Source organism: Nuphar pumila, chromosome 5 (genome assembly GCF_984573655.1).
Source record: "Nuphar pumila chromosome 5, dmNupPumi1.hap1.1, whole genome shotgun sequence".
NCBI classification, from domain to species: domain Eukaryota; kingdom Viridiplantae; phylum Streptophyta; class Magnoliopsida; order Nymphaeales; family Nymphaeaceae; genus Nuphar; species Nuphar pumila.
In genome coordinates, this window is record NC_143253.1 from 98,154,045 (window position 1) to 98,173,634 (window position 19,590).

The 19,590-nt window shown below is 38.3% G+C and overlaps 1 protein-coding gene across 13 annotated transcripts in view; it reads right to left on the minus strand.

Annotated features, from left to right (window-relative positions):
* Positions 1–19,270, minus strand: part of LOC149837885 (alpha/beta-Hydrolases superfamily protein) — a 116,570-nt gene extending 97,300 nt beyond the window's left edge. For 12 of the 13 annotated variants that reach the window (XR_016431923.1, XR_016431924.1, XR_016431922.1 and 9 more), the window contains exons 1-9: positions 19,160–19,270; positions 18,960–19,052; positions 18,697–18,770; positions 18,390–18,461; positions 18,249–18,277; positions 17,254–17,304; positions 16,883–16,933; positions 16,228–16,287; positions 16,042–16,124 (exon numbers count right to left, since the gene is read on the minus strand). Coding sequence is in view for 7 of the 13 variants with exons in the window: in XM_090006249.1 (XP_089862375.1) it covers positions 16,042–16,124; positions 16,228–16,287; positions 16,883–16,933; positions 17,254–17,304; positions 18,249–18,277; positions 18,390–18,461; positions 18,697–18,770; positions 18,960–19,052; positions 19,160–19,257 (611 nt within the window). In the remaining 6 variants the exon portion in view is untranslated. The remainder of the gene's footprint in view (positions 1–16,041; positions 16,125–16,227; positions 16,288–16,882; positions 16,934–17,253; positions 17,305–18,248; positions 18,278–18,389; positions 18,462–18,696; positions 18,771–18,959; positions 19,053–19,159) is intronic. The other variant, XM_090006250.1, reaches the window with a different exon arrangement.
* Positions 19,271–19,590: the final 320 nt, after the last annotated feature.

The following is a 19,590-nucleotide window of genomic DNA, read 5'->3' on the forward strand; positions in this document are numbered from 1 at the left end:
CTCTCGTCCGATCAACAAAGTACTTAACATGTTGTGCATGTCTAAAAGTACGCTATACTGAACCAGGGAGGTCTGTGGGCTTCTCAAAAGGAATACCCAACACACAACTTCATAACAATTCAAAGAATATAGGAGTGCTCATTTGGCACGATTCATCCTTAAAAGTCATAATGCCACATTAAGTCATTCACGCAAGGCACAACACTATCAATCTTGCATCCAAAATTTATCTTAGTATAGACATGTGACACTAGATTGATAAATAAAGAATGGGTCCTTCAACAGAACCCCACTCATTCATATGCTCATGCCCCTGATCGGGGTTATTCGAATTGGGTCGCAACTCAAATCGAGGTTATAAAATATTTCTCCCAAGTGTGTGGACCTGGGAGGGCCTATATGTGACTTCGAAATCCGACAGGACTTAAAACTTAACTTTGCAAAAGCTGTGTATTTTGAAGAGCCCTTGGTTTGCAGAAGGAAATCCTCTTTAAAAGAACTATAGCGCACAAGTGCAACTTCTAGTGTTTTGAAAACAAGTGATAACAGGATAGGCACAAGACTACATTTATGTAAGTACATATTTACCATGAGTGTGAGCATATGCAGGTTATAACATGTCAACAAACAACTCTCGACTTGCGATGTCGCACATCGAGGAAAAAGCACATAAGTAATACACGAGGTACCAAAACCATACATTGACCACTTAGATAAGCAAACACATAAGGTCATAAGTAATACATGAGACACGAAGTCGTACCTCACTCAAAGGAAACGTGCAGACAAAAATATATGCAAGCAAACGAGAGCATAGGTATTGCACGAAGTACGAAACCACACCTCAAACTCATAAGCAACTATGCAAAATAATGATCGAAGAATGAAATTGTACCTCGACCCATGAGCATACAAACATGATAATACGCAATACAGAAGCAATATAACTCTAAACATATCTAGCATGGCATTTTAATCATTTCAACTTAAATACGTTCATCAATTGCCCTTTGTGCGACTTTACCCTACCTCGGGATGTCGTGCAGCTATGTGCGTCTACGAGTGAGGATAATACGAGGGTTGCGCCGCGGAGCACGATCGGGACCTGTTGCGTAAATATGCAAGTGTTAAATATTCAATTTTGCTAATATAATTAATGGTGCGACTGGGGCATTGGTAGAATTAGGCGACAGGGGACGAGTCCTTGCCGACGGCACTAAGGCGGCAGGGGGAAAAGCCCCTGCCAACGACAGCGAATCGACAGGGGGGCAGCCCCTGCCGATAGCAACGAAGCGGCAGGGGTCGCGCCCCTGCCGACGGCAGCGAATCGACAGGGGTTGAGCCCCTGCCGACGGTGGCGAATCGGCAGGGGTCGAGCCCCTACCGATGGCAGCAAAACAGCAGGGGAGGCAGCCCCTGCCGTCAGCACCGAAGGGGCAGGGGGCTAGCCCCTGCCGACGAGAGAGGGATCGGGGCGGCAGGAGCCATCAGCCTCCTGCCGACCCCTTCGCAGATCATGGCAGAGGGGAGGGTGACAGGGGCCAAAGGCCCCTGTCGGGCTTGAAAAGAAATGGCAGGGGCCATCGGCCCCTGCTGGGTTTTAAAAGAAGAGGGGTCGGGAGACAGGGAGACGACCGACCTCCTGTCGGTCGCCCGATCTCCCACAAGGAAGAGAAAGGGGGGGGGGGGGGGTCCGCAGGGGCCATTGGCCCCTGCCGGCACTCCGACGCACCCCAAAAGAGAGAAGGGGACGACAAGGGCCCTGTAGGCCCCCTGTCGGGTCTCCAATGGGCAAGGAGGGAGGTGGGAGGGCGTGGCAGAGGCCGTGCGCCGCCTGCCGGCGTCCTGGCGAGGTGACAGAGAGGGAGATGGGAGGGGGAGGAGGAGAAGGTGGAGTGGCGTACCTGGGAGGCGGTGGCCGGCGTCGGCACGGGGCGCAGCAACGGCAGCGGTGGCGAGCGCAGAGAAGGAGGAGGCGGGGTCGTCGTGAGGGGATTGAGGGCAGCGCTGGTGGCGTGCGCAGGGAAGGAGGAGGCGGCACAGGGGGGCAAAAGGGTTGTGTGCCTTCCCCCGCCCCCCTGCAGTGCTTTTAAATGCCTCAGGGGGGGCGACGAATGGGGAAACCCCGATGGGTTTCCCTAAGTCTTCCGAAAACGAAGGTGGAAGGGGGCGGCGCTCGGGAAGAGGATTTGAAATCCTCTTCCTAAGTCGGGTTATTAAAACCCTAATGAAGAGGGGCCCGGGTCGGGTCCGGACCCGACCCGGCCAGGGTCCAAATTTAATTTTTTTTTTTTTTAAAGCGGGTTTTACATTCGCTCCCGTAGCTCGAATGACTAGTGTCAGGACCTTAATAGTTGTCGCATCAACCAAAAAATGGCCTATTTATCAACTTGACGTAAAAAATGCCTTTTTAAATAGAAGTTTAAGTGAAGAAGTTTATATGGATCCGCCACCCAGAATAAATATTAAGCAAGGTCAAACGCTTCGGCTTTTGAAGGCCTTGTATGGTCTTAAACAAGCCCCTAAGGCTTGGTATGATCGTCTCAGTGATATCATGATAAAGTTAGGATTTCACTCTTGTTATACTGACAGTGCTCTTTTTGTTAAACATGCAGGTTCTAGTATCGTAATTTTGTTGCTTTATGTTGATGATATGATTATCACTGGGAATGATCAAAGTAGTATTATCAATGTTAAAAATATGTTAAAAGATAATTTTGATATGTCTGACTTAGGTTTTCTCAGATATTTTTTTGGCATTGAGGTTGCATATTCCCCTAGAGGATATATTTTGTCACAGATGAAGCTTGCTGCAGATATATGTTCTAAGTCTGGGATTTCTGATGATAAAAAGTAGAGACTCCCGAGGTTATTAATGCCAAATTGCGGTTGGAGGATGGGGTTCTTCTGGAAGATCCCACACCTTACAGACAACTCATTGGGTCTCTTACCTATTTAACCATCACCAGACCAGATATCACTCATGTGGTTCACTCAGATAGCCAATTTCAGCATGCTCCTACAACTGTGCATATGAGTGCTGTTCTCCAAATCATCCGCTACATTCGGAATACTATCAATAAAGGGCTATTTCTATCCTCCTCTTCTTCCTTATACTGATGCGGATTGGGGAGGTAATCCCAATGATCGAGTCTCAACTACTGGTTTTTGTGTCTTTTTAGGGGACTCTTTGATTGTCTGGCGATGCAAGAAGCAGCAAAAAGTTTCACTATCATCCACTGAAGCTGAGTACCGGGCTATGGCAACCACGACAATGGAACTTGTATGGCTTCGCAGTTTGCTTAAAGACATGGGAGTTGATATTACCGAAGCCTCAAAGCTATGTTGCGACAATAAGAGTGCCATCTATATTGCGAGCAATCATACTTTTCATGAACGTACAAAACATATTGAAATGGATTGCCACTATGTCCATGACGAATTCTTACGAGGAACTATTGGTCTGCCATATGTCACTTCAGAATATCAGTTGGCGGACTTCTTCACTAAAACTCTTCCGGCTCCTCGCTTCATGTTTCTTCTTGGCAAACTTTCCGTCATTTCCCCGTAAAGTTTGAGGGGGGGTGTTAAAATGTATCTAATATATATATATATATATTGTATATTACATCAATACCCGATAGGGGTATTTTTGTAATTTCACATAGTTTTTTTAGAAAACAACTATTTTTGAATTTCATAAAATGTAATTTTCTTTTTTTATTTTTTAGAATTCTTTTTTATATTTTTTGAGGACTAAAAGGGACTCCAACCATAGAGTCATTAGAGCCCCCAACGATCACAAATGTGACTGTTGGGGGCTCCCAACGACTCTATGGGAGCCCCCTTTTGGCTCTCCTTTTGAGGCCCTTTGGCCCTCCTTTTTCCTCCTCTCCCTCTTGTATAAATAGGGGTGAACCCCTTGTGTATATTCATTCTTGAGAGCTTTCTCTCTTCTCAATAAGAGGCTTTTTATATTGTTGCCTTCTTAAAGGCTTGTGCTTGTATTGTCCCTTTGTAGACTTGTGATATTGTCTCTTTTATTCATTGTTGTAAGTGCTTGTATGCACTCTTTATATTTTCGCAATATCTCATTACAACTCTTACTATGTCACTTTCATCGATGACTTCACTAGATATGTTTGGATCTATTTTCTTAGTCATAAATCGAAAGTGTTTTCCTTCTTTAAAGAGTTTCATATGAAAATACAAAATCAATTTCAAAGTAATATATCTATTCTTAGATCTGATTCCGGTGGAGAATATTTGTCTACCAACAACAACAACAACAACAACAACAACAACAACAACTACGCCTTCATCCCAAAACAATTGGGGTCAGCGATATGAACCAAAAAAGAAAATCATTTTGGGTCTTCCACATGAATCCTTTTCCTCCAATCATTTCTATCCAATGCCATGTCCTCGGTGAGGTTCAAAGCATTCATATCCTTTCCTATCATCTCCATCCAAGTCTTCCTAGGCCTACCCCGACCTCTTTTAACTAATATATTTTCCCATTTCTCCAACCTTCTAACTGGAGCATCATTAGGCCTTCGCCGAATATGTCCAAACCACCGTAAACGATTCTCTCGCATCTTATTTTCAATGGGTGCAACACCTACCTTCTTACGTATCTCCTCGTTCTGAATCTTATCTTTTATTGTATTTCCACACATCCATCTAAGCATCCGCATCTCAGCCACACTCATTTTTTGAATATGATGTCTCTTGGCAGCCCAACATTCTGTACCATATGTAATGAAGTGCCGGATGAAGTCTCCAAGAGCAAAACAAGAGAGCACGCACATACACAAATAGCCACTAATGGGCAAAAGAACAACACAACCACTTAAAGTGGTAAGGCACCCAAAAGAAGAGGAAAAATATATATTCCACTCAAAAGGCTTCAAAGAAGCATACATTACAATGGGGAGAAACCCCTTTATTTATAGACAAAAGAGGAGGCCTTGGAAGGGCTCCTAGAGGGACGTTGGAGCCCTTCCAACGGTCATAAATATGACCGTTGGATGCTCCAACGTCCCCCTAGGTGGGGCCCATTCCAAGGAGGAAAAAGAAAAGAATAAAGAAAATAAAAAGAAAGAAAAAAAAGGAAATAAAAGAAAAGGAGAAAAAATACAATATGCGATAAGAAGTAAAAAGACTGTTTTACCCCTATATGGGTCTATTTACAAAAGATATAAATATATATATATTTATATATGTAGATAGACACATAGACATATATATAATTAATATATATATGTGTATGTGTCGAGATCTATATATATAAATATATATATGTACAATATATTTTAACACCCCCCCTCAAACACACGGTGAGATCACCGAGAGTTTGCTAAGGAGAAAGAAGAAACGAGGCGATGGCAAAGCTTTGGTGAAGAAGTCCGCCAACTGGTACTCGGTGGGAACATAAGGCAATTGAATGGTGCCTCGTAGGAACTCATCACGAACATAATGGCAATCCATCTCAATGTGCTTTGTTCTTTCATGAAAGGTGTGATTGCTGGCAATGTAGATAGAGCTCTTGTTGTCGCAGCACAGCTTTGAGGGAGTTGAGAATGAGACTCCCATATCTTTAAGCAAACTTCTTAACCATACGATCTCCGTGGTGGTAGTGGCCATCGCACGATACTCTGCTTCAGTAGAAGAGAGTGAAACTTTCTGTTGCTTCTTACACCTCCAAGAGATAAGTGACTCTCCAAGAAACACACAATACCCTGTGGTAGAAATACGATCATCGGGGTTACCACCCCAATCAGAGTCAGTATAAGCAAGTAAAGTAAGAGGTGAAGAAGAGGGTAAGAATAATCCTTTTGTTATGGTGCCTTTCAGATATCTGATAATTCTCATGACAGCAGCCATGTGAATGGTGGAGGGAGCAGTCTGAAATTGACTTGCACTATGAACTGCATGAGAAATATCGGGCCTAGTGATGGATAAGTATGTGAGCGACCCAATCAATTGACGATAAGGTGTGGGATCAGCTAAAGGAGTGCCATCACTAGCTCTCATCTTGGCATTGATTATTTCTGGCGTCTCCACCTTCTTGTCATCAGTCAGTCCAGATCTGTCAATAATGTCGGAGGCAAGCTTCATCTGAGAGAGGACATACCCTTTGGGAGAGTATGCAACTTCAATTCCTAAAAAATATCTTAGATAACCAAGATCAGACATATCAAAATTTTCTTTGAGAATATTCTTAATAAGGTTAATACCTTTCTTATCATTACCTGTGATAATCATGTCATCAACATATAATAACAGAATTGTAATGTGATCATTAGAATTTTTAACAAACAAAGCAGTATCAGTATAACATGAGGAGAAACCATTATCAAGAACTACTTTGCTAAAAAGATCATACCAAGCTTTAGGTGTTTGTTTAAGACCATAGAGAGCTTTATTTAACTTTAGAATATTTCCTTTACCAATTTCAAGACCTGGCGGAGGATCCATAAGCACTTCTTCATATAAATTTCCATTTAAAAAAGCGTTTTTAACGTCAAGTTGATATATAGGCCATTGTTTAATGGAGGCTAAGGCAATTAAAGTTCTCACACTAGTCATCCTAGCTACGGGAGCAAAGGTTTCCTCATAATCAATTCCATATTCTTGGGCATAGCCTTTTGCAACCAAACGAGCCTTGTATCTCTCAAGAGATCCATCACACTTGGTTTTAACTTTATATACCCATCTACACCCAATTGCCTTTTTTCCTGATGGTTGGGGAATAATACTCCAAGTTTGAGCTTTGTTAAGAGCCTCTAATTCAACTTTCATTGCTTCAATCCAATGTGGATGATCTTTAGCTTCTTTAAAGGAAGTAGGCTCATGATATGAATGAATTAACATGAGACAAGCCCTATAATTAGGTGAGAAAGATTCATAAGATACAAATTTTTGTGGAGGTCTACTATTACGAGAAGATCTCCTAGGTGCATTAATAGGTTCTTCTAATGAGAGATCTTGAGAATATCTTTCAAAAGCAGGTTGATGTTCAATTCCTGACCGCCGGGTATATACATTCATTTCATTAAGATTCTCAACTTGAGAATCATTACCATGCTGAAGTATATCATTATGATGGGAGATGCCATCACAAGTATTATCGCAAGTACTTGCATCTGGTGTTTCAATTCTAGGAGCAAGATCAAATAGGAAGGAATAGTCAAGGTTTTCTCTAGATGTGTGAACATCAAATCCATTTTGTTCTTCAAGAAAATTTACATTTCTTGATATATAGAGTTTATTATTTCGAGTGTCATAGCATCTATAACCTTTTTGATTTTCACCATATCCAATGAATGCACATTCAATAGCTTTAGGTGATAGTTTATCTTGTCCTTGAACAAGCACAAAACATTTACATCCAAATATCCTTAATCTATTAAAATCTGGAGTAATTTTGAATAATTTTTCAAAAGGTGATACATTTTTTAAAGAAGCAGAGGGCATACGATTGATTAAATATGTTGCAGTAAGAAGAGCTTCGGCCCAAAAGTTTTTAGGAACATTTTTAGAAACAAGAAGTGTTCTTGTAGTTTCAATTAAATGTCTATGTTTTCTTTCTGCAAGACCATTTTGTTGTGGGGTTTTAGGACAAGATCGTTGATGTAAAATTCCATTTGTTTTGAAATAATTTTGAAAGTCTTTAGACATGTATTCTCCTCCAGAGTCGGATCTAAATATAGCTATATTGTTTTGAAATTGGTTTTGAATAAGAATATGAAATTCTTTAAAATTGTTAAAGACATCGGATTTATTTTTAATAATGTATACCCATGTATATCTAGTAAAGTCATCAACAAAACTAACATAGTAAGAGTAGCCTCCCTTGGACAGAACGGGTGCCGGTCCCCATACATCGGAATGCACAAGTTCAAAAGGTCTTTTTGACACAAAATTACTATGAGAATACGGAAGCGAATGAATTTTTCCAAGGATACAATCATTGCATGTGAATGTATTTGTATTACAAAATTTTTCCAAAAAAGGAAAGAGATACAATTTAGAAACACTAGGATGTCCAAGTCTTTTATGCCAAGTCTCAATATCCTTGGATTGAACATGATTACAAAATGATTTGGTTGGCAATGACAAAAAATCCATATAATAAAGATCCCCTCTTCTATGGCCTTGCCCAATCCGCTTCCCGGACCGGAGATCCTGCACATAGCAATGGGTAGGTGAAAAAGTGACATTACATTCAAAATCGGTAATTTGGGAAACGGAAAATAGATTTAAATTAAGTTTTGGAATAATTCGAATTTTGGGAACAAAAAATTCTTTGTTTTCATTATAAATTTTCTCAAGATTCCCAATGCCTTCAACATCCAAGGATGTTCCATCGGCAGTGGAGACAAAAGATTTAAATTTGTTGAGACTTGTTTTTGATAAGAGTGATGCATTCGGAGTCATATGAAAGGAGGCACCCGAATCAAGAATCCAAGAGGTCATACCTGGGAAGGAGGAGATAGCGGCGCCGGAAGTGGATGGTGTAGAAGAAAACTGAGAGGAGCTCATCTTCATGAATTGATGAAGCGTTTCGGTAAGATGAGCAAGAGACTCTTTTATGTCACCATCTTTCTTTGAGTCTTCATTTGGAGGAACTTCACCAACGGAGGCCACCTTCTTTTTAAATCTTGGGCAATCCGGACGAATGTGGCCCGGTTCATTACAATTATGGCAAATGATTTTCCTTCCTCCACCACTATTATTTTTGAAGAAATGAGGAGGTTTGTATGGCCTTACATTGTTGCCGGGTCTAGATACGACATGAACTTCATCAACATCTCGTTTTAATGCCAAACGAGTCTCTTCTTGACATAAGTCGGCCAAAATATCACTTAGAGGAGTAGAGGCCCTATGGAGAAGGGATCCTCTAAGTTGCTCAAATTCGGGGCGAAGCCCATGAATAAATTGGAAAAATCTTTCTTTTTCCATTTGCTCTTGCCTCATAGCAATAGCACTACCCTCCCATTGGGGTTCGAGAAGGACAAGTTCATCCCATAAAGAGGATAGGGCACTATAGTAGTCCCTAATACTCATATCACCTTGTTTAGTAGCTCTTACCTTTTCTTGTAGGAAGAAATGCCTAGCAAGGTCTCTTTGAGTGTACATGCCTTTCATAAAGAACCAAGCTTCATTAGCCTTCTTGAATTTGGCGAGATTTGCACAAATCTTTAATTCAACATTGTTCATGAACCATGCTAAAATTTTAGCATGCTCACTTTCCCAATCTTCTAATTTAGAAGAGTAATCAAGAATAGCCTTCTCTTTTTCCTCTTCGTTCAAAGCTTTTTCCTCATTACCTTCAAACTTAGTCAACTTCAATTGTGGTTCCGGAATGGTTCCACATACATAACCCCAAAGTTTTTTACCTTTGAGATTGTTTTCCATGGCGGCCGCCCATATGCGATAATTGGTCCCATCCAATTTGAATGAGAGGTCGATTTTTGCATCCTTGTTGGCCATTTGTAGAAGAGGAATATAAATGCACTAAAGAGAAGGATATTACTTGACAAAAGAAGATCCGATGAAGCTTTATCAACCAAGGCTCTGATACCATGTAATGAAGTGCCGGATGAAGTCTCCAAGAGCAAAACAAGAGAGCACGCACATACACAAATAGCCACTAATGGGCAAAAGAACAACACAACCACTTAAAGTGGTAAGGCACCCAAAAGAAGAGGAAAAATATATATTCCACTCAAAAGGCTTCAAAGAAGCATACATTACAATGGGGAGAAACCCCTTTATTTATAGACAAAAGAGGAGGCCTTGGAAGGGCTCCTAGAGGGACGTTGGAGCCCTTCCAACGGTCATAAATATGACCGTTGGATGCTCCAACGTCCCCCTAGGTGGGGCCCATTCCAAGGAGGAAAAAGAAAAGAATAAAGAAAATAAAAAGAAAGAAAAAAAAGGAAATAAAAGAAAAGGAGAAAAAATACAATATGCGATAAGAAGTAAAAAGACTGTTTTACCCCTATATGGGTCTATTTACAAAAGATATAAATATATATATATTTATATATGTAGATAGACACATAGACATATATATAATTAATATATATATGTGTATGTGTCGAGATCTATATATATAAATATATATATGTACAATATATTTTAACACCATATAGTAAAGCGGGTCTAATAGTCGTCCTATAAAACTTTCCCTTCAACCGCAATGGCATTCTACGATCGCACAGCACTCCAGTTGCACTTTTCCATTTCATCCACCCAACCTTTATCTTATGATTTACATCTCCATCAATTTCTCCATACTTTTGAATGATGGATCCCAAATATTTGAAATAATCATTCACCGGTATTTCTTGCTCACCAAGCTTCACTACACTCTCATCACTACTTCGTTGCTTACTAAACCGACATTCCATACATTCAGTCTTACTCTTACTCAACTTAAAACCTCTAGCTTCCAATGTCTGTCTCCATAATTCTAACTTAGCATTAACCCCATCTCTAGACTCATCAATCAAAACAATATCATCAGCAAACAACATACACCACGGTACATTTTCTTGAATTGATCTCGTAAGCTCATCCATCACTATCGCAAATAGGAAAGGGCTTAAAGCAGATCCTTGATGTAACCCAACCGTTATCGAAAAATTGGTTGTCACCCCTCCACAAGTGCGGACATTGGTTACTACTCCTTCATACATATCTTTAATTATACTAATGTACTTGAGAGAAACACCTTTCTTCATCATTGTCCACCAGAGAACGTCCCTAGGTACTCTATCGTATGCCTTCTCTAAATCAATAAAAACCATATGCAAATCTTTGTTCCTCTCTCTATATCTTTCAATAAGTTGTCTAAGAAGATGTATAGCTTCCATAGTTGATCTTCCAGGCATAAAACCAAATTGATTCTCCGATATCATGACAACCTTCCTCAACCTAGACTCAATCACCCTCTCCCAAAGTTTCATAGTATGACTCATGAGTTTTATACCACGATAGTTTGTGCAATCTTGTATATCACCCTTATTCTTATATAAAGGCACCAAAGTACTCTTCCTCCACTCATTAGGCATCTTATTTGTTCGCCAAATCAAGTTAAAAAGATTTGTCAACCATTCTAAACCTTTCTCTCCCAAGCATTTCCAAGCCTCGATAGGTATACCATCTGGGCCAACTGCCCTTCTTGATTTCATTTTCTTCAAAGCCTCTGCAATTTCTTTCTTTTGAATTTTGCGCATGAAGTCACGATTTATCTCATGAAAAAGAATGGAGAAGTCTCCAAGATCTTGAGCATGACTATCATTAAATAGCTTATCAAAATAATCTTTCCATCTCTCCTTAATCTCCTCATCTTTAACTAAAACCCTTTGCATTTCATCTTTGATACATCTAACCATACCCAAATCCTTCGATTTCCTATCTCTCATCTTTGCAAGCCTATAAATATCCTTCTCACCTTCTTTGGTATCCAACTTGTCATAAACCTCCTTATATACCTTAGCCCTCGCGTTTCGAACAACTTTTTTAGCTTCCTTCTTTTCTATCATATACTTCTCCACATTCTCATTATCACGACTCTTACTTAGATTTCTATAACACTCTCTTTTAACCTTAATAGCTAATTTGACATCCTCGTTCCACCATGATGTATCCTTACCTAGTGGTGCACCGCCTTTAGACTCACCCAATACCTCCTTAGCCACTTTTCTCATGCCACCCGCTATCTTATTCCACATTGATTTTGAATCCTCCTCGAGACACCAATCAGCTTCCTTAACTACCTGCTCTACAAACATTCCTTGTTTAGCTCCTTTCAGTGCCCACCACTTAATTCTAGGATCTATCCAATGTCTATCCCTTTTGCGGCATTGTCTAATTCTAAGATCTAAAATTAAGACTCTATGTTGTGTAGCTACACTTTCTCCCGGTATAACCTTACAATCGATGCAACAACCCCTATCTCTCTTTCTAAGTAGGAAAAAATCTATCTGACTCGTATTAACCCCACTTTTAAATGTTACTAGGTGAGACTCCCTCTTCCTAAACCAAGTGTTTGCTAAGATCATATCATAGGACAAACAAAAATCTAAAATCCTTTCTCCACTTCCATTTCTTTCTCCTATACCATAGCCTCCATAGATACTCTCAAATCCATCCCTACTAATGTCTACATGTCCATTAAGGTCACCGCCGATGAAAAGCTTTTCTCCATAAGATATCCCTTGTACTACTCTATCTAAATCTTCCCAAAATTGATGCTTAATGGAATCATTTAAACCTACTTGAGGTGCATAAACACTAATAATATTAATAATATTCGTACCTAATACTAATTTAATAAGTAAAATTCTATCACCCTTCCTACGGACCTCAACTACATTATCTATAAACTGATGACTCATAACAATCCCTACTCCATTCCTATTCCTATTTATTCCTGTATACCAAATCTTATATCCCCAAGGTTCTATCACTTTTGCTTTCTCACCTACCCATTTGGTCTCTTGTAGACATAAAATATCAATCTTTCTCCTACACATAACATCTACTAACTCTACCAACTTACCAGTTAAAGACCCTATGTTCCAAGTGGCTAACCTAATTTTATTGTCTACCGAATTTCAAAATTATTTAAAACAAAATGAAATGTCATCAAAAATCGTGCACTAGAACTCCACAACAAAATGGACTAGCGGAAAGAAAACATAGGCATATTATCGAAACCGCTAGAACATTGCTTATCTCTTAAAATATTTCAAAAAAAAATTGGGCCGAAGCCGTCTTGACCTCAATATATTTAATCAATAGAATGTTTTCTTCTAAACTAAAGAATGTCTCTCCATATGAAAAACTTTTCAAATTTCCTCCCAACTTCAATCGCCTTCGCATCTTTGGTTGTAAATTCTTTGTCCTCTTACATAAGAGAGATAAGTTATCTCCAAAGGTGATTGAATGTGTTTTTTTGAGTTATGGGGAAAATAAAAAATGCTACAGATGTTTTGATTTCAAAAATAACAAACTATATGTTTTAAAAGACGTAACTTTTTTGAAAGATGAAAATGAATTTGAAAACCTAGAAAAACAAAATGAAATTGACTACATGTTTTTACATGACCTTATAGATGATATATGTGATGATTCTATGAATCATCCTGAAAATATAGAGGATACTTGTGATGTATCCAATATTGATATATCACCATATAATGGTGATAGTAGTAATGAAAATATTAATGTGTATACCCAAAGAGACCAAGAAAGGCCTATTGGTTCCTTGGAGAAATTTTCTCAACTTGCCGAATCTTTAGAAGAAACCCTTGTTAGAAGATCTTTTAGAGAATCAATTTAACCCAATAGGTTTGTGTCATATGAGTCCCTTACACCTAATTATCGGGTTTGTCTGATAACACTACATTCATATTATGAACCTACTCATTATAATCAAGTCAAAACTATACCATATTGGGTTGAAGCCATGAAAATAGAATTAGATGCCTTGAAAAAGGTCAATACTTGGAAAATAGTCAAACTGCCATCACATAAAAAACCTATTGGATGTTGATGGGTCTTTAAGGTTAAAACCAAAAGCGATTGATCCTTAGAAAGATATAAAGTTAGATTAGTGGCTAAGGGATATTCGCAAAAATATGGAATTGACTACGAGGAAACATTCACTCTTGTAGCTAGAATGATAAGTGTTAGAACCTTAATAGTTGTCACATCAACCAAAAAATGGCCTATATATCAACTCGATGTGAAAAATGCATTTTTAAATGAAAATCTAAATGAAGAAGTATATATGGATCTGCCACCCAGAGTTAACATTGGACAAGGTCAAACCCTTAAACTCATAAAAGCTTTATATGGTCTTAAGCAAGCCCCCAAGGCTTGGTATGATCGATTTAGGGATATCATGATTAAATTGAAATTTCGTTCTTGTTATACTGACACTGCTCTCTTTGTTAAAAGTGTAGGTACTAATATTGTTATTTTATTACTTTATGTTGATGACATGATTATCACAGGAAATGATCAAGATAATATTGTTAATATTAAAAATATGATAAAAGATAGCTTTGACATGTCTGATTTAGGTTTTCTTAGATATCTCCTTGGCATTGAAGTTGCATATTCTTCTCGAGGATATATTCTGTCACTGATGAAGCTTGTTGTAGATATATGTACTAAGTCTGGCATTTCAGATGATAAAAAGGTGAAGACTCCATAAGTCATAAATGACAAATTAAGGTTGAAGGATGGGGTTCTTCTAGAAGATCTCACACCCTACAGACAACTCATTGGATCTTTCACATATCTGACTATCACCAGACCTGACATCACTAATGTTGTTCACTCTGCTAGTCAATTTCAGCATGCTCCTACTATTGTGCATATGAGTGTCGTGCTCTGGGTTATCTGATACATCAAAAACACCATAAGTAAAGGGTTATTCATATCCTCTTCTTCTTCATTAAATTTACTTGTTTATACTGATGCAAATTGGGGAGGTAACCCTAATGATAGAATCTCAACTACTAGCTTTTGTGTCTTTTTAGGAGATTCTTTAATTGCTTGGAGATGCAAGAAGCAACAAAAAGTCTCACTATCCTCTACTGAAGTTAAATATCGGGCTATGACAACTACTACAATGAAACTTTTTTGGCTTCGAAGTCTTCTCAAAGATATGGGGGTTGACATTACTGGAGCTTCAAAGTTTTGTTGTGACAACAAAAGTGCCATTTATATTGTCAGCAATGACACCTTTCATGAACGGACCAAACATATCAAAATGGATTGTCACTATGTTCGTGATGAGTATCTACGTGGAACAATCACACTGTCATATGTCACATCAGAATATCAGTTAGCGAATTTCTTCACTAAAGCACTTCCTGCACCACGCTTCATGTTTCTCTTTGGCAAATTTTTGGTTATCTCCCCGTAAAGTTTGAGGGGGGATATTAAATCATATGTATTAATACATATATATATATATACTATAATACTCGACAAGGGTATTATAGTCTTTTCACAATTATTTTAGTAAACAATTGGTTTTTCATTTTTATTTATTTTCCACTTTCTTTTTATTTTTTATATATTTCACGCCACTTAAGGGGCCCCACAATAGAGTCGTTGGGGCCCCCAACGGTCACAAATGTGACCATTGGAGGCTCCCAACAACTCTTTGGGAGCCCCTTTTTGGCCTCCCTTTTGAACCTATTCCTTTTGTATAAATAGGGGTGAATCCCCTTGTATTAAATAAGCCTTAGTGCTCTCTCTCTCAATAAAGATATTTTATATTTTTAGTTTGTGCTTTTCTTAAAGCTTGTGTATGTATTGTCCCATAGTGGACTTGGCTATTATTCCCTTTGTGTTTTTGGCCATTATTGGACATTGTGAATGCTTTTTAGCATTCTTTATCTTTCGGCATACTTCATTACAAAGGACACCAGCATGTTTCAGCATCGACAGCTTGTAGAGAACTACCATGAACAATTGGCATCGAGGATGGCACCAACTTAGGCGGAGGAACGTGTTCCGGACCGCCATATTTTTCACCTTTTTGTTTCTGATATATACCTCTTTGGCACTCTCGAGTGCCCCAAAAGGCCTTACGGCTTAAGAACCCCGTGTATTTGGACCCCCTCTTCTCCTCTTGATGTACTTTACTTCCAAGTATCTATAAAGAAGCTTTTTGCATCCTTGCCTCTTTGCTCTCTTTGTGATTGTGCATACACATACTCTTGCTTCCGCTCATGCGCGCGTGTTGTGAGTTGCTTGTGCGCTAAAAAAGCCTGCTTTCGGTGTTTGCGATTACCCGAAGCTACGTCGCATGGGCCTTCGCTTCTAAGCCCGTGACAGCTAGCATCCTTTGTTTATAACTTCATAAATATTTCGTTTTTTCTATAGTACTTCAGATATAATCCACACTTTCAATTAAAAAGGTTAACATAAGAGAAAGCAAACTGAGGAAATCAAGACAAAATAGACAGCAAAAAAACGCTCATTAGAAGAGAAGAAATTTACCTTGTAATCATCCCTATTATTGATTGTTGCAAGGATTCCTTGTTCAAAGTCAAGAATGGATATAGGCCTACAGCATATTCAACCTGCACCATGTGATAACATTGCTTTTGAAAGAAACAGAAAAATATGTTGGAAAATGATATAAAGCAACGATTTGTCAATACACAACAAACATACACCACTAACCTGACAAGGAGATTTTTTGAAAACTTCTAAGGATATGTAAGAGCCAATAGAGTGCCCAACCTGTAAAGGGAAATTGGAAAGAAAAAGAATTAGATGTTGAATGACGTAACCTCGGCTTTATAGATCTGAAGTAGAATACAATAGACTCCCATACAAGTAACTGCAAGAAGTTCTATGATAAAAATCAACAAATAAATATCAGAAACTTCATCATGAAATTTTAGTCACTAGTAGAAACATCCAAGCTGAAAATTTCTTTTTTCCAGTTCAATTTTCAAGGTATAAAAATGTAACCATAATTTTCTTAACTATTTCACTTTTTTCATATAATAAACATCTTCTATGCCCACCCTATAACCAATAGCATGTTCTTTATGAAACCCATAGGGAGACAGGTGTCAAAGGCTCATACCATTGGCTTGAATTCTTAAACAAATTTTGGTTTCCTATCTACAGATCCAAATATTAATCATATAGGCCTTCAACAAGCTAGACCAAACAAGTTCCATGAGTTCTAGTTAAAAAACAAAAAATCACGCTGCTAAAAACTAACAAGTGTTGCACTTAGTGTTTAAGCTAATGCTATTTAAGAAAGTCACAAGGGCACATTTACTGGGAAAAAATTTGTGCATTACCAACAACGAAGATCACTTACTAGCAATATTGGAGTTCTGGTATTTTGGAGCTCTTGGTTTATGAAATCTATCTGGGAAAAAAAATGAAACAAAAACATGAAATAGAACTTTAGCAGAGTGGTAATGTGATTTTGTGGTGCAAACAAACAAAATGATAAAAATGGATCACCCAGTGGTTGCTAAAATTTTCAGATGAAGACATGCACAAGTATGCAGCATAGAATGATTTAAAGAAAGTTTAAACTAGCATTCCACTGTGGAGAACTTAATCCTAACCAACCAGCTAAAGAATTTTCTATTGCTACATGACATATCTCACAGAAAATGGTATTCTCCAGTGCATGTCACTTTTGATTACTCAAATCACCACAATTCAACAACAGCAGGGCACCTTATGATTGATTTGGTCCTGTAATGTGAATAACCTTCCTCTTTCCCAGTTCTGCAATCAGAAAAGCATTTGTGATAGTACACTAGCAACACAAATTATCAAGAATGAATGCACCACATGACTCAAGAGATTTATGCATGCGTACAAGAAAATGATGCTAGATTTCATAAGATACTAGCTACTAAGAAGTAACTGGTTATTGGTCTAACCTAAAGGAACTTTATAGAGCGTGAAGTTAAAGAGAAATAACAAACATACTTCATAGAAACTTGGTCGAACAATAATGATGTAGGATATGGAGCAGAAGACAATCGGGGGTTATTGGATTGATTTGGATCCATATCTTTTATTTTGGATATTTTTATTTGGGGTCTTTGTAATGTATATCAGATCAATGTAATTGATTCTCTGAATTTAGTAGCTTTATTCGATTATGTCTATCAAAATAGAAAACTTAAGTTGATCAGGATTAGAATCTCCTTATCCATAAATAGATGAGAGATCCATGCGGTTAAACAGTAGTTGAGATTTAATTCAGTTATGTCCAGTTCTCCAGTTAATGATTTTAAAATTTCCTGTTTTCATTAGATAATCTTAGATAAATCTTAGTTTGGGTAGATTTTCTTCCAAATCCAATTGCGGGTTTACATCAAATAATGACAATAGTAGAATACTAGAGAAAACTTCTTTAATAATTCAAAACTTGCCCTACAAAGATTTAACTCATAATTGTTGAAAGATAAAATGGTTCCATTTGCCAAGGGCAAATAGCCATGCAGAATCAGAAAAACTCCTAGCACACAAACAGTTTGACACTAATCAATGATGTAGCGATGAACCACAAATGTTGAACTCAATCTCTAAAAGAATTAGCATTTTGGTGTCACAAGCATATGCATTCTTCTCAAAACAAGATTGTTCGAAAGAATCAGCATTTTGGTTTCACAAGCATATCATGCATTCTTCAAAAACAAGATTGTTCACGTACACTCTACCTTTTGCGTATGAGAAATATGTCCAACCGCTGCACATAGCTCGCAGAACCACAGATATTAAAAAAAAAAAAGAACATCAATTAACATAAAAAATCAAATCCAAAATCTATAAATCACAAAAAAAAAATTAGGCGCTTTTACCTATCACAGAAGCATTTTCGTCGAGCATCTCGTAAACGGCTTCGACGAAGTCTTTGTAAAAGGAAACGACACCTCAAGAACCATCAAATTTCTCATAATTTAGCAAATTCCCGACATTCATTGACAACAAAAAATCAAAATAAAAGGGATCGAAGGAAGTAGCGTTGATCAAATAACCATCCATTTTCTCATAATCAGCAAATCCCGACTGTTCATTGATTAAAGTAATTAAAAAAGAAAACATAAAACACAAAAACAGCATCTGTTCTAGAATTCACTTAGAAAATAACTTAAAAAAGAGAAAAACCTGGATTTCCCGGGATGACCAAAACACAAAGCGAAGGTTTGCTCGCCCGCAACTCGAGCAATTCCGTCCTGAAACTGAGAACATCCAAACGAGAAAAGAATAAATCAAGATAAAAAAAAAAAGATAAACACGGAAATAAAGTCATCGGCTTTCTTGATATTCCATGAGCTCAAAATCGGAGAAAGCATAAGCAACAGAACACGAAGAAAGAGAAAAAAACGATAACGAGATAAATCGCGAAATGGAAGGAAGCGGACTCTCACCCGGAAACGTTGCATATCCGGAAATCGGCGTGCTTCTTGGAACCGAGTTCAGGATCCATCCGACGAAATTGCGCTTTAGGAGGAATTCTCCGCCTGAAACAAACGGATGAATATCAAATTTGATCCCCGGAAACGTTGATCCCCGAACGATGAATATCAAGAAAATCTGTTTTCTTGTTTTTTGGCTTTTCCCGGATTACCTTGGATTGTGAAGGCAACGGGAAGGGAGGAAGCGGGAGCGAGTCGAGAGTACGCAATGGCGCGCCCACATCGTCGCTCGGCCGTTGGATTTCTTCATCTTTCTCTTTTTATTCGCTTGTTTGGTTTGAGAAATTGGGAATTTCATGGAGTTGAAGAAGCTGGCGGCGAAGGGTGCAAAAGAAACGGGTTCGGATGGTGAGTTCATGGTTGACCCGAATCCGAATTTTAATGGGTCAGGTTCACAATTTATGTTCGGACGAGGTCTGGTGAGATAAATCTGAACCCAGATCCGAAACGTATCTGGTTGTTGGAAACAATCATTTTTATATGCAAAGATGACAAAAGAGAATCAGATCTAATCTGAATATCTTAATATGAAGTTAGGTTTTAACAAAAAATATTGATCCAAATGAGCTTTAAGATTGGAAGA